Below are 13,722 nucleotides of genomic sequence, written 5' to 3'. Positions count from 1 at the left end.
ACTACATGTCCCAGAATTCTTTGAGGGAAGCTTTGACAGTTTTAAAAAAATGTATCCTGGAGCTTTAAATGTATGGTGTGAACGTGGCCTTAATCTGGTTTCTAGTGATCATGGTGGTTCTCATTGCTTCCAGCTGGTTACACCTCCTCTGAGAGATCAAGCATTGGAAAATAAATAAACTAAACTGCAGGACAAAAGTGGTTCTTAGAGGAAAGATATCAGCAGCCTTGCATTTTATCAGCGAGATAGTGCTCCACTTCAGATAAGTCCAGTAAACCTGAAAGCCTCAGGAGATGTTGAATGTCATGACATTCTCCTCTTTAAACATGTGATATGTTAAACAGAAGCTTGCCTTCTAATGATTGCTTCAAAGCTAATGCCCCACTTTAAAATTTGCCTGAGTTGATGTACTGTTTTTAAAAACTTTTTTAAAAAATATTTTTATTCATTTAAGCAAGAACATGCACATAAAATAACACAAAGGAACATGAAAAAGCTAAGAGAATGAACTGAATGAAAATGAAAACATACACACGAAATATAAAGTGGGTTGTTTCAGCCACATTCTCTGGAAAAAAAATATTACTATTAGTGCTGTGATGTAGTTAACATTTTAAAAAATTGTTTTATATATAATTATCAGGATGTTGTCCTCAAGGCGTTATGATCAACTCACTTAAAGCTGATAAATGACTCATAGCATATTTCACAGGAGGCAATTGGAAATTGCTATCATCATTAATATATAAAATAAATGTTTGCCAGGTGTTTAAAAATAAATATGTTTTGTTCATCCTGTAGCATACTATTACGAAAGCCAGGCGCCACTCTCAGCCAAGCGGTAGCAAGATTCCAGGGGGTTCCAGGCTAGGATTTGTGCTCCTTTAGATGCTTTTCTGATGAAGGAAATGTGGCTTTCACCTATTTCTGCAACAAAACTTAGTGGGTTTTGTTGAGATTCTCCCCCAAAGTGACAGGTTTAATCTGTTCCAGCCAATTGTTCTTTTCCTAACTGCTTCTGCCAATTCCTAAAGCACCCAGTCCCCCCCCCCCCCAATTTGGTATCATCTGAAATGTAAACAACATTTTGGGAAGCACATTCATCTTAATTTTTGAGATTCTCCCCCAAAGTGACAGGTTTAATCTGTTCCAAACTTCGAAGTCTTTTTTATCTCTTTCCATATCTTATTATAGTTATCATTAAATAAATTGATGTTTTTTTGCTGAAACCCAAATTCCTAGGCATTCTGTTTTTTCCGTTAGCATCAAACCAGACTTTGTTTGTAATTCCTGCTTTTCTTGGTCCCACATATTTTTTTACCAACAATTTCGTTTTGCTTTTGTTCAATTTAAACCCTGACATCTGACCGAATTCATACACTCTTTCCAGAGTTTTTGGTATGCTTTCTAATGGATTTTCTGTTTTTATAATAAGAACGTTCACAAAGGCTTTTAACTTAAAGGATTTATTTCCTAGTGTAATTCCTTTTATTTCTGAGTCCATTCTTATTGTCACCAGTGATTCCAGAACCGTGGTAAACAATAAAGGAGACAGTGGGCAACCTTGTCTGGTTCTTTTCCTTATTTTGAAGCTCTCTGATAATTCATTATTTATAATCAATTTAGCTTTTTGGTTCTTATAAATTGCTTTATTCCCCTTCTGAATATTTCCCCTAAGCCCATTGATTCTATAGTTCTTTTCATAAATTTCCATAAAATATTGTCAAATGCTTTTTCAGCATCTAAAAACATCAATGCTGCTTGCTTGCTGGGTCTCATCTCTAAATAGTCTAGAATATCGATCACCATTCTCATGTTGTTGCTCATTTGTTTACCCAGTAGAGACCTGGCTTGGTCTTCATTTATTGGTCTTTCAATATTTTCTTTAACCTGTTTGCCACCACATCTGCAAAGTGTTTATAATCATTGTACAAGAGTGATATAGGTCTATAGTTTTTGATTGATGTCAAATCCGTTCCCTTGTTTGGGATCAACGTTATGAATGCTTCTTGCCATGACTCTGGTATCAGCCCCTCCTTTAGTATCTTATGTCTTAAGTGGTGATGAAAGCACATTTTCCAACTTCTTTTAGTAAATTGCCAAGAGTCTGTCCGTTCTGGGAGATTTTCTAGATTTGCCTTTGTAATTGCTTGGTGAATTTCCACCATTTTTATGGGAGAGTTTAAATATTCAATTTTATCATTTGTGATTTTTGGAAATTTACTTTAACTGAAGTATTTTTCTATTTTCTCATCATCTTCCTTTCTTGCTTGGTAGAGATCTTTAAAATATTTTGTAAAACTTTTGCTTATTTCCTCAGGTTCATCAATTGTTTTCCTTCCTTTTATGAGTTTTCCTATCGTCTTTTCTTTTTGTTTCTTCTTTAACTGCCAAGCCAGCATTCTACCCAGTTTGTTAGAAAATTTGAAACTCTTTTGTTTTAACCATTTTAATTTATGTTCAATTTCATGGTTTAAAAATATGGAGAATTTGGTTTGCAACATTTTGATATTTTGTTTTGTGGTCTCGTTTATGGGGTTTTTTTTTGACAGTTCTTTCTCATTTGTACTTATCTCTTTCCTAATTTGCTCCATTTTGTTTTCTCTGATTTTCTTCTGGATGGCACTTGGTTGGATACAGAAACCTCTCATAACAGTCCAGTGGCATCTAGAGGGCATCCAGTCCCCCCTCCCCGGAGTTAAGATTTCAGCTCAGTTGAATTCGTTGTTATTTCTGGGCAAAACAAAATGGTGGCTGGCTGCAAACCAAATGGAAGTCTGAGAACTTCCAGGAAAGCCTCTCCTCTTCCCAGAGGGGAGGGGTTGTGAGTGGAAATTGCTTCCCACACTCGCAGGGGGGCGTGACCGCCCCCCCCACATCACTCTGCAATCTGGCTGGCTGGGGGGCGGGCGGGCGTGGTTTAGCTGCATTTAAATGGCCACGGGCCCACAAGCTCATCCTTGTTTTCTTCCGGCTTCCTCTGATCACCTGCCCTCCCTCCCTCTAGGTTTCGCTTCTGCACCTAACCTTGCTATGGACCTCGGTTGGTCTCCTGTTCAAGGGGCCTGGTAGGATTTCCCCCCCCACTTGGCAGATTGGCACCAGCCATTTGGTTTTTTCGCCTGCCTGGTAGCAAATAGTCACAACTTTGTAAGGTTTGGTGGTTAGGCATTGAAAAATGTGTTGTGTCGGAGGCGAGGTTGTGGCCATCACCTACCCCTCCCTTTGAAGGGTGTTCCGTTAAAGGAATCCGGTGGTTGTGGTTCCTGTCTGATGCCCAGGTGGTGGCTAGGGCCATGGCACGACCCCCTGGTGACTCTAGGGGAAAGCTTCCAGTTGATTTGCACCAACAAGCTCCCCCTACAGGCTGTTAACCCTCGTGTGACTCCCTGCAGAGTGGGCAGGAGTCAAGTATAGTTGGTTTGGATCCAATGCCTAAGCCAATACCACTCACATTCTGTAACCAATAAAGTTGTGGCCTTTTTTAGCGCATTAACTTGTGTCCATGTGTCTTATTTCATCACAAAGCAGGGACCTTGACTCACAAGTATCCAGCTGCCGAAAGAATTCACTCATTTGCAGCCAGTGAAAGGGTTGTGTGCTATCTGAGCAGCCCAACTGGACAGTACTGCCCCCCCCCGGGGGGGGGAGTACTAGGAAGGGCCAAGCAGGCAGCAGGTTTGTGCAGTTGACTACCAGACTTAAAAAGATGGTATCACTAGATTAAGTTCATACATTTTGTTGAATGAATTAAACTTAATAGTTTTAACTGGTTTTTTGAATAAATGGGCAATTCATTGTTACTCTTTTGAACTTTATTGTGTTATTATCTTCCTTAGAGGGTCATGCAAACCACTATTCTGAATTATGCTTTTTATTGAGGGAGGGGCGCTGGGATGACTTTATAGGCAGGGCCCCCTCGCCAAGGTTTGGGAACCATTGATCCACATAGGTTGCCATTTTCTTTCTTTCATCATTCCCCATTTTTGCCTTGTCATTTTAACTCCCTCTCTTTCAAGCCCAGGGCAGTTCCATATGTCATGACAGAAAATTGAAAAAGGTGCCTCTGCTGCAGTTTGTTCAAAAGAACAAACGAAGCCATGTGCAAGTCCTGAGTGACAGTTTCTCTTAGGGTTGGTGAACAACACTCTGGTTCATACATGCTTAAAGGGTGGAAATGGATCATAAACCCCAAACGCTGGAAGTTTATGTAAATGATCTCAAAGACGTCAGTGTAACAAGCACCCTGACTGGCAATGGGAGAGGGTGAGTAAGAAAACAAACACTCCTGGGACAAGGAATTTGGGAAAAGCCTCTGAACTGAGGCTTGGAGCTTGCTTTTCCTACTGAAAATGCATATCAGAAATGTTTGTCCCATGCTTTTGTTTTAGCTGAAGAAGGGGTTGCTTTAGGGAGTTGGGGTTGGGGGCTGGCTCTGAACAAAGGAGGCCCTAGCTGAGGCACTCTCAAGTCCTTAAGACCTGCTTGCATCAGGAGAGAAGGCATGTTTGGCTCCATGGTGGCATCTCCTCCAAGTGCATGTTTCCTCCCAGGGCATAAAAAGAGCTCTGCTGCATTGTGGGATAGGAAGTTTGTGCTTGTTTCACCTGTGCTATGACAGCTCCTCTCAAGGCTGGATTTAAATTGCTGGTTTTGGGGAGTAGCTGGGTTAATTACCCATTGAACCCCTTTTGTATGCTGAGTGAGTAGAATTTGTCAAGTAAGTCCTGGTGAAAGAGGAACATAGGAAGCTCCCTTATACCGAGCCAGACCATTGGTCCATCTTGCTCAGTACTGCATACACTGACTGGCAGCAGCTCTCCAGGGGCTCAGGTAGGCGTTTGTCCCAGCCCCACCTGGAGATGCTGGGGACTGAACTTGGGACCTTCTGCTTGCAAGGCAAATGCTCTACCCCTGAGCTACGTGTTACAATCACATACACAACCTTTGCATAATCCCTTCTGTGAACATGGAGCCTCTGCTTGTTCTTTGTTGCTCCAGTCTGAAGAACTGGAAGTTGGAGGGAACCAGAGGTAACAATGATTCTGAAAACCAGCTGAATGACAAGTGAGTGCCCTTGAGTTTGAATCCCGCTTGCTGGTTTCCCACAGGCATCTGTTGGCCGTTGTGAGAACAGGATGCTGGACTAGAGGGGCCACTGGCCTGATGCAGCAGGCTGCTTTTAAGTTTTTATAAATTGAATTTTAAATGTTTTTAATTACTTTTTAAAATCTGTTTTTGCTGATAATTTTAATATTTCATGTAAACCACTTAGAGGTTTTGCTTTAATCAAGCAGTGTGTAGGATTTGCTGTTTATTTATTTTATGGTAGTACAACGGTGTTTCTCCTCCAAATATATCTTCATGCAGAACGAAAGCCTCTTGATTTCTAAATCAGGAGTAGCTCACATGGTGTTCTCCACAGCATGGCCAGTAGGCAACATCTGGAGGTCTCCATCTTGGCTTCCGCCGTTGACACGGAGGAAATTTATTGCAACCTAAAGCAATACAATGTCCCATGGTTGAAGCAAAGTCTTCAGGGATATGTAACAGTGGTGGAGGCAGGATAGGTTTTGGGCACTGGTCCTTTCTTGGACATCTAGGCTGCTAAAAGGTTTCAAAGTGCACTGGAGAGACGGCAACATTTGCTCTCCTGGGGCAGGTGCTGGACCCAAGAGCCTAGGCTAAAACCCCCTTCTTCTGATTCCTTGCAGTGGGAAGCTACCAGCCATTTTGATCCCCACAGTACCCTGGAATACCCAACACAGAGTTACTCACAAGCACCTTGAACAAGGCCAGATGGTGGATGGCTTCCCATAGGCAGCTGCTTCCACCAGCTAAGCTGGGGGTAGCCAAAATGGTACCCTCCAGATGTTGCCAGACTACAGTTTCCATCGGACACAGCCCACATGCGCAGCAGTTGGGGATGATGGGACTTCCAGAAACCTCTGTGGTGCACCACTTTGAGTTGAGCCAATGACCTGGGGGAGTGAGCAGGGCTGGCAACCTCAGGACACCCTGCTAGGATGCTAGGACATCCCCCTAACCTGGACTTCTCCTTGAAACTATCCATAAATTCATGCTTGTTTTCAATTGTTGCTGAGCTAACCTGTTCATGTTCACACCCTGCCCCTCTTGTCTTCAGAGGCAGAAATAAAAGCCCCATTGGACCTGGGAAGTATGGCTACGGAAAAGTGCCCTATATCCTACCTCTGCAGACTGACACGGGGCAGGAGCCCAACAAGCCACGCAGGCAGCGGCAGTCAACCCGGAATGCAGCCAGCCAGCAATGGGCCGCAGCGGTTCAGAGCCCTTTTGCTCACCCTTTTAACCCTTCGCCTCACCATGGAAACTTATACCAAGAGGACTCCAGGCCCCCACCCAGGACTCAGGTTTCAAGTGACTCTGTTTACCCCCAGGCTGGGCCCCGCTTGCAAGCCTTTCCAGCATCTCAGAGTTTGTTCCATGGCACAGAGCTGGTCTCTCATGTTCCTGTTGCTCACAGGGCAGTTCAAAGCCAGACTCCCACTCAGAGGACCTCGGCAATCGTGTGCACTGGAGCCTATAAGCAGCACAAACTCTGCAACACCAATGTAAGTGGTGCTCCCTTTGCTTTTGCTTTTAGGATCTTTGCGGGATTCATTGGACTGTTAAGAGCTACTGAAAGAATGTAGTAATTGCTTGGCTGGGTGAGAACCACCCACATAATTTCATTACAAAAGTTGGGTGCCACCCCCGCTCTCTGCTGAGCTGCAGCAAGATTCCAGGGGGGTCCAGGGGCTGTATGCCTTTGAGAATCAAGACACGGCAGGGGCTGTTGAAGCTTTAGGAAATATGATTTATTCACCTGAATTTGGATGGAGAGAGTCCGGATCTTACAACATGGTCATCTCAAGAAGGGCTTGCCCTGGAGTCCAAGGCATCTCTCCCAGCCAGTCAAGATCCTTCTTGAGAGTGAGAGTGGGATGCTGGACTCGATGGGCCATTGGCCTCATCCAGCAGGGCTCTTCCTAGATTCTTCTGGTTTCTGCCCCACCAATACAATTGATCAGACTTTGCCAGCCTGACACACTCCAGATGTTTTGGACCACAACTCCCATCAGCCCTAGGCAGCTTGGCTCTGCTCCCTGTGGCTGATGGGAGCTGTAGTTCAGAACTTTTGGAGGGCATCAGGATGGTGAAGCCGGCCCTAGAGGAACTTCCCAAAAGCCAAATCACAAAGCTAGGAAAATGAGCAAGCTTTTGAAGCTGGGAAATCTATAGTGTTTCTCCATATAGTACATGACCTCCCAGTTCATACAATTGGGCAGTAATTTAATTTATTAGCTGTAATGTTTTGAGGCCCCCCGCTGGCATCCAGAGAACACTGAGTTTTTTCTTTTATTTGGAACATTCCATGAGGTTAATATAATTTATCAAGGGGAAAGAACTGTTATTTGGAATCCTAGTGTTGGGTCGTTTCCCCCTATGGATTCTGCTTGGGGCAGTTAATTAATAACAAATTAAGTCAATCTGCTTTGGTCCATTAGGTCATTTCCTTGTCGTTACATTTTTATTGTTTTTTCATTTAAGGCAGAACTTGCTTTCTTGTGACTGACACTTTGGTGCATGTGAAGTTTGAGCTTACATTTTTCAGCTTGTGTGATTAATAATAAATAGAGACTGGTGGTTGGTTAAGAAAGTCTTATTTTGTAGTGTTTTTGATCAAGTGCTTGAAGTTGTGCTAGGTGTTGTACAAGTTACAAAGAAAAACCAGGGCAAGTAAGTCCTTGCTGATTGCTTAGAACCTACAAACGATTTGAAACGAGAAGGGAAAAGGATAATTAAAACAAACAAAACTTTTTCATATATAACTTAGAGGGAAAGTGTTGAGGCTTGCCAGAGGTAAAGATGGGTCTCAAGAGGGGAAGCATTTCCTTCTCTGTAATGAGCAGTGTAAGTGCACTTGCGCAGCACCCAAGAGTCGTGCGGGGCTTTCTCAGGCTTGTGTGGGAAGAGCCCTGCTGGGTCCACTTAATCCACTCTCCTGTTTATACAACTGTGGCCAGTCGGATGCTTCTGGAAGGCCTAGAAGCAGAATGTGAAGACATCTAGAGCAGAGATGGAGAACCTGGGGCTCTGCTGGACCCAGCCAGCCTGGCCAGCCATCAGTGTTGTGATTCCTGCATTGCAGGGGGTTGGACTAGATGACTCTCAGGGTCCCTTCCAGCTCTATTATTCTATGATTCTGTGGGAGTTGCAGAGCTATATAAAACTATGCCTGATGTGGACAAAGTGGATCTCTCATAATACTAAAACGCAGGGGCATCCAGTGAAGGTCCAGGACAGAAGGTAGGCTGCAGTGGGTGGAACAGGGCTGCATTTGCCCTAATGGAACAGCCTCCTCTGCAAGGTCTGTCCTCCTAATTTGCCTGGTTCCCTTTTAAAGCCATCTCAGCTAACATAAGCCGTCATCTGTGCTGGGGAAAGAAATGGGAGCCTTGGGTTCACTGTGTGGCCAGCAGTCAGATATACAGCTTGGAATATGTTCATGGGAGTGAAGCGTCCTGGAACTCCCTGCCAGATGAAGAACTTGAACTCAGGTTCCTGTTCCTGCCAGACTCTTCAATGCACAGAATGCTGCCATGAGAACCTATATGATGTAGTGGTTAGAGTAGTTGCACTAGGACTGGGAGACCAGCATTTAAATCCCCACTCACTGGGGGGCCTAGGGTCAGTTGCTGCCTCTCAGCCCAACCTCCCCACAGGGTTGTTGTGGTATTAAGTGAGGGGGGGTAGAGCCATGTATATGACCTTGAGGTCCTTGGAGGGAAAGGTGGGATATAAATGCAATTCATATGTTTAAAAATCAGTATTATGATCATTAATAACAATATTATATTATAATAATAAATAGATCTGAGTGATCCATAGGCAAGGCAAGGCAAGGCAAGGCAAGGGATAAAGGCAGAATGAGTGAATTGCATAGCTAAGTATGAGATAAGATGTTGATCTATCTATTTCATTTAGTGATCCCAAGGTTTACCGGCCATGGGCTGGATCACTCCCACAGAGATTGTCCGTGGGCTGGACTGGCACAGTGCGATTCTGGAAATCGTGTCTGCTCATGTCTGCAGCGCCGAAAATCGCTTCTGCGCATGCCCAGATGCCGAAAATCACACCTGCGCAGAAGTGATTTCCGGCATCTGGACATGCGCAGTTGTGATTTCTGGTATCTGCGCATGCGTAGACACGATTTGCAGCACAGCTCGGCAAGTCCCCGCGCCGTGCTGCGCCAGTTTAGCACAGCATGTTGGGGACTCGCCGAGTGGGCGGCTTGGTTCGGCTCATGGGCCAGTAAAACGGTCTTCGTGGGCCACATCCGGACCACGGGCTGCACGTTGCCGACCCCTGCTCTAGTGTTTCCCAGAAAACATGGGGCTTCAGTGTGGATATAGTGGTCCCAGTGCTCACAAATCTGGTTATGTCCAGGTGCCACTGAAATAAATGGGATAAGTTACTTTGTGGCCAACCTAAGTTCCATTCATTTTAATGGCAGTTAGATCCAACAACTTTGGTTGGGACTGAGGCCAGAGCCTGAATCTCTGCACTAATGTATGCACTACAATCTCTTTCGGAGAGTGAGTGAGAGATCAATATGCTGTGAATTCAACACATGGATCAGAGGTTTGGCAAAATGGAATCGTTTTTATTTATTTTATTTAAAATACAGTCCTACCTCGGCTCCCGAACGGCTCAGGAACTCCCGAATGTTCCGGCTCCCGAACGATCGAAAACCAGAAGTGAGTGTTCTGGTTTTTGAACATTCTTTCAGAAGCCGAACGTCCGACGGGGCTTCCGCAGCTTCCGACTGGCTGCAGGAGCTTCCTGCAGCCAATCAGAAGCCACGCTTTGGAAGTCAAATGTTTCAGAAGTCGAACAGACTTCCAGAACGGAAGTACTACTGTGCTCTAAATACAGTGGTGCCCCGCAAGACGAAATTAATTCGTTCTGCGAGTTTTTTAGTTCTACAAGTTTTTTTGTCTTGTGAAGCACCACTGTGTATTGACGGTTTCCCATAGGAATGCATTGGCGGTTTTTTTAAAAAGGCGCAAGACGTTTCGTCTTGCGAAGCAAGCCCATAGGGAAATCCGTCTTGCGAAGCAACTCAGAAAACGGAAAACTCTTTCGTCTTGCGAGTTTTTCGTCTTGTGAGGCATTCGTCTTGTGGGGCACCACTGTAATAAAGAGTAAGACTCTATGAGGAATAATAGTGTACTGATAAGGCTTCCCTTCCTATTCCCCATAGTCTGTGAAGAACCAGAACACCATCATGCTGTCTACTTCCTTTCCAGCCTTGCGCCTGAGAAGCTGCTTGCTTAATCAACAACACCAAAAAGGCATTCTCAGAATTTCACATAAAAACAAAATTTCACAAGGATAAAATAAAATGCCACGCCATCTGAAGTAATGTAGAGTGTATTGATTTGTATAGACATTGCAGGTTCAACCCTTATGCCTAAAAAACAAAAGTGTGCAATGTGTCCCTATCAGGTTCTCAAAATATGACCAGTTGTAAGTTTCCCTTTAGTTTCCCCCTTAGCCGAAAGGGAGGTGCTTCTATTGAAACGTGGCAAATGTCTGCCTCTAACAGCTGGTGTCCCTCCCCACTCTCTTTGCCCTGAAATGAAAATTAAAAACTAACGGCACTCCAAAGAGTCTGTTCTTTTAAAAACTCAATGAAGTGTGACTAGATCAAATTCCATCCTTCCCCCTCCCCTTTTCAGAATCCCCCAACCAACTCCATTGAAATCCCAGACATTTTTCCTAGTTTTCACCCCAAGTTTCTCTCTCTTTTTGTGTGTGTCTCAGTTTTTCACTTCATTATTCTCATTTCTCCTAGGTATAATTCCCTCCTCCATCTGTAACATCTCACCCTTTCTTGGTATTCATACCTATAGCCTAGTCCACGTCTTCCTTGCCTACCACTCAGCTAATGCAGACACATTTAGCTTTTTGAACCATTTGTTGCCAGGCCTGACAGCCTCCCTGCCTGTGGATTTTCTCTAAATTGCTTCATGTCTTCAAGATTTTCTCTCTCTCTTTTGCAAACTGTATGGACGCACTTGGCATTCATATTTGGTGTGCCCAAAAATATTTCTCCAGCATCCTTGATTAAAGTCATTTAAACTCAATGCACATAACATTTACGCAATCCTGCCTCTGCTTATATGGTGAAGGAACTTCAGTTTCATGGCCAGGTCAGCATTCTGGCATTCCTCCTCTTCCTCTTTCTCTAGCCCTTTTGCAAAGGCAGGGGTTTTCAATTACAAATCATTCCCTCTAAATGGCTCTAATCCATGTTGCGTATAAGAGGCTATTTGCACACATTGCATCTGGGATCTTTCGTGGGAGAGTTCTAAGATTTTTTTCCCTAGTGAGCTTTGTGATTGTAGGGAATAAAGTGGTGGAGTGGAACTCTCTTCCAAGCTGCCACAGAAAAAGAGAGAGAGAGGGATCAGATGGCAGTTTTATTTTGTAGAGTGGAGATGTTTGCCTTACCTTTTGCTTGCATTTGAATTACATGCTGATGCAGTGGACATATATCTCTGTAGTAAATGGACGAGATTCTCCTCCATCATCATTGTCAGTCATCTATCTATCTATCTATCATCTATCTATCTATCTATCTATCTATCTATCTATCTATCTATCTAATAATCCACTTTTCTTCAAAGGAGTTCAAGGTGGTGTACACCTTCCGCCTCAAGCTCTTGCCCAGGGATATGGAAGAGCAGAGGAAGGGAGTAGGGAAGATGTGAAGAGAAGGCTGAAAGGTCCGGTTTAGAAGTGAGATAAAACTCCGGGGCCTCTAATTGGAACTTAAGGGCCGTAACTCTCGTAGGACACCTTGCTTGTATGCAGAAGGCCCCAGGCTCAGGCTCTTACATCTCCAGCTAAGGGATCAGTTAGCCAAAGAGCCCTTCCTGAAACTCTGGAAAATGCTGCCAGACAGTGTCGGTATCCCTCTGCATATTATTATAGATTATTGGATGCGGGATGATGGGAGTTATAGTCCAGCAGCATTTGGATGTTGGCTACCCTGGTGTGGGGAGCCCTGGATGGACCAGTGGTCTGACGTGGTCTGAGCCAGCCTTCTGTGTTCAGTGCTCTTTTCGGAGCTTAGCTGCCTTCTATGACTTACACCAGGCTTCCTCAACCTCGGCCCTCCAGACGTTTTGAGACTACAATTCCCATCATCCCTGACCTGGTCCTGCTAGCTAGGGATCATGGGAGTTGTAGGTCAAAAACATCTGGAGGGCTGAGGTTGAGGAAGCCTGACTTACACCATTGGTCCATCTAGTTCAATATTGCCCTTTTTATATAATTTTATTCAACAACAATAATAATAATAACAATTCAACAACATTCCAAATTTAGCAATCAATTATTCCACCTTTGATTTCCCCTCCCTCCCTCCATGGTTCCCCCAAGATTTCAATTTATGCTGCATATTATATACCTTCACCTTATCATGAAAGAAAAGCAAAAAGTTCACCCCCACTGCTGTTCTTACTGCAATCCTATTTGCATTTTAACATATGTGCACTGAGTTTTTAAGTATTCTGTAAGCATTTTCCAATCTTCTTTAAAATCAGTCTCTTTCTGATCTCTAATTTCTCTGATCTCTAATCTCGAAACTGGGCACCTTGGTTTACTGAGGAGCTCCGGAAAATGAAGTGGGATCTCAGACGGCTAGAGTGAGTATGGCAACGGACTCGTGACGGAGCCTCAAGAACATCTTATAGGACGCTTATGAAAGCCTATGAGATGGCTATGAAAGCTGCTAAGAAATCTTACTTTGCAGCTTCCATTGCATCCGCTAGCTCTCGCCCGGCACAACTTTTTAGAATAATTAGGTCAATAACGTCCTTAGGAGGACAACCAAATTTAAGCACAAATTCGACCCACAGCTGTGAGGCATTCGCGAGCTTTTTTGCGGAGAAAGTCCTGTTGCTCCGCCGTGACCTCCCTGCCAATTTAGATACAGTGACTGAACTGGAGGCCCCTCGACTGACTTCAGGTCCAGGGTTGGACCATTTCGATCGGATACTCCCTACTGATGTGGATAGATTCCTCCAAGTTGGTAGGCCCACCACCTGCCTCCTTGATCCGTGCCCGTCTTGGCTGATTAGGGAGTGTCCAGATGTTGCGCGGACCCCCCTGGTTGAAATTATCAATTTGTCCCTTGACACGGGGACATTCCCAGGGGAACTGAAGGAAGCAGTGGTGTGTCCACTCTTAAAGAATACTTCATTAGATCCCTTAGACCTATCCAATTACCGCCCAGTTTCAAATCTTCCATACCTGGGTAAGGTAATTGAGAGAGCGGTTGCTGAACAGCTTGGTAGGTTTCTGGAGGAAACATCGGCATTAGATCCATTTCAGTCCGGTTTTCGTCCTGGTTTTGGGACGGAGACGGCTCTGGTTGCCCTAACAGATGATCTCCGTAGACAACTGGATCGAGGCGGGTCAGGACTGCTGATCTTTTTAGATTTGTCAGCAGCCTTTGACATGGTCGATCATGATCTTCTGGACCACCGCCTCGCAGACGTGGGGATACAGGGCATAGCCCGTAACTGGTTGTGCTCTTCTATCTCTGGTCGGGGACAGAGGGTGGCACTAGGGAGGGAAATGTCGTCGCGCCACTCCTTGGTGTGTGGAGCGCCGCAGGGCGCAATT

At 44.5% G+C, this 13,722-nt stretch overlaps 1 protein-coding gene across 1 annotated transcript in view; it reads left to right on the top strand.

Moving 5' to 3' along the window:
- LOC310664152 (thrombospondin type-1 domain-containing protein 4-like) overlaps window positions 1-13,722 on the top strand; it is a 97,234-nt gene that overhangs the window by 68,249 nt on the left and 15,263 nt on the right. The window contains exon 5 of the mRNA XM_083412818.1: window positions 6,146-6,593. Within this exon, the coding sequence (XP_083268944.1) occupies window positions 6,146-6,593 (448 nt within the window). The remainder of the gene's footprint in view (window positions 1-6,145; window positions 6,594-13,722) is intronic.

This window comes from Podarcis tiliguerta (genome assembly GCF_965153285.1).
Source record: "Podarcis tiliguerta genome assembly, chromosome: 14".
Lineage (NCBI taxonomy): Eukaryota > Metazoa > Chordata > Lepidosauria > Squamata > Lacertidae > Podarcis > Podarcis tiliguerta.
The sequence above is the reverse complement of the archived record's forward strand: the minus strand, read 5'-3'. Positions and strand labels throughout refer to the sequence as shown.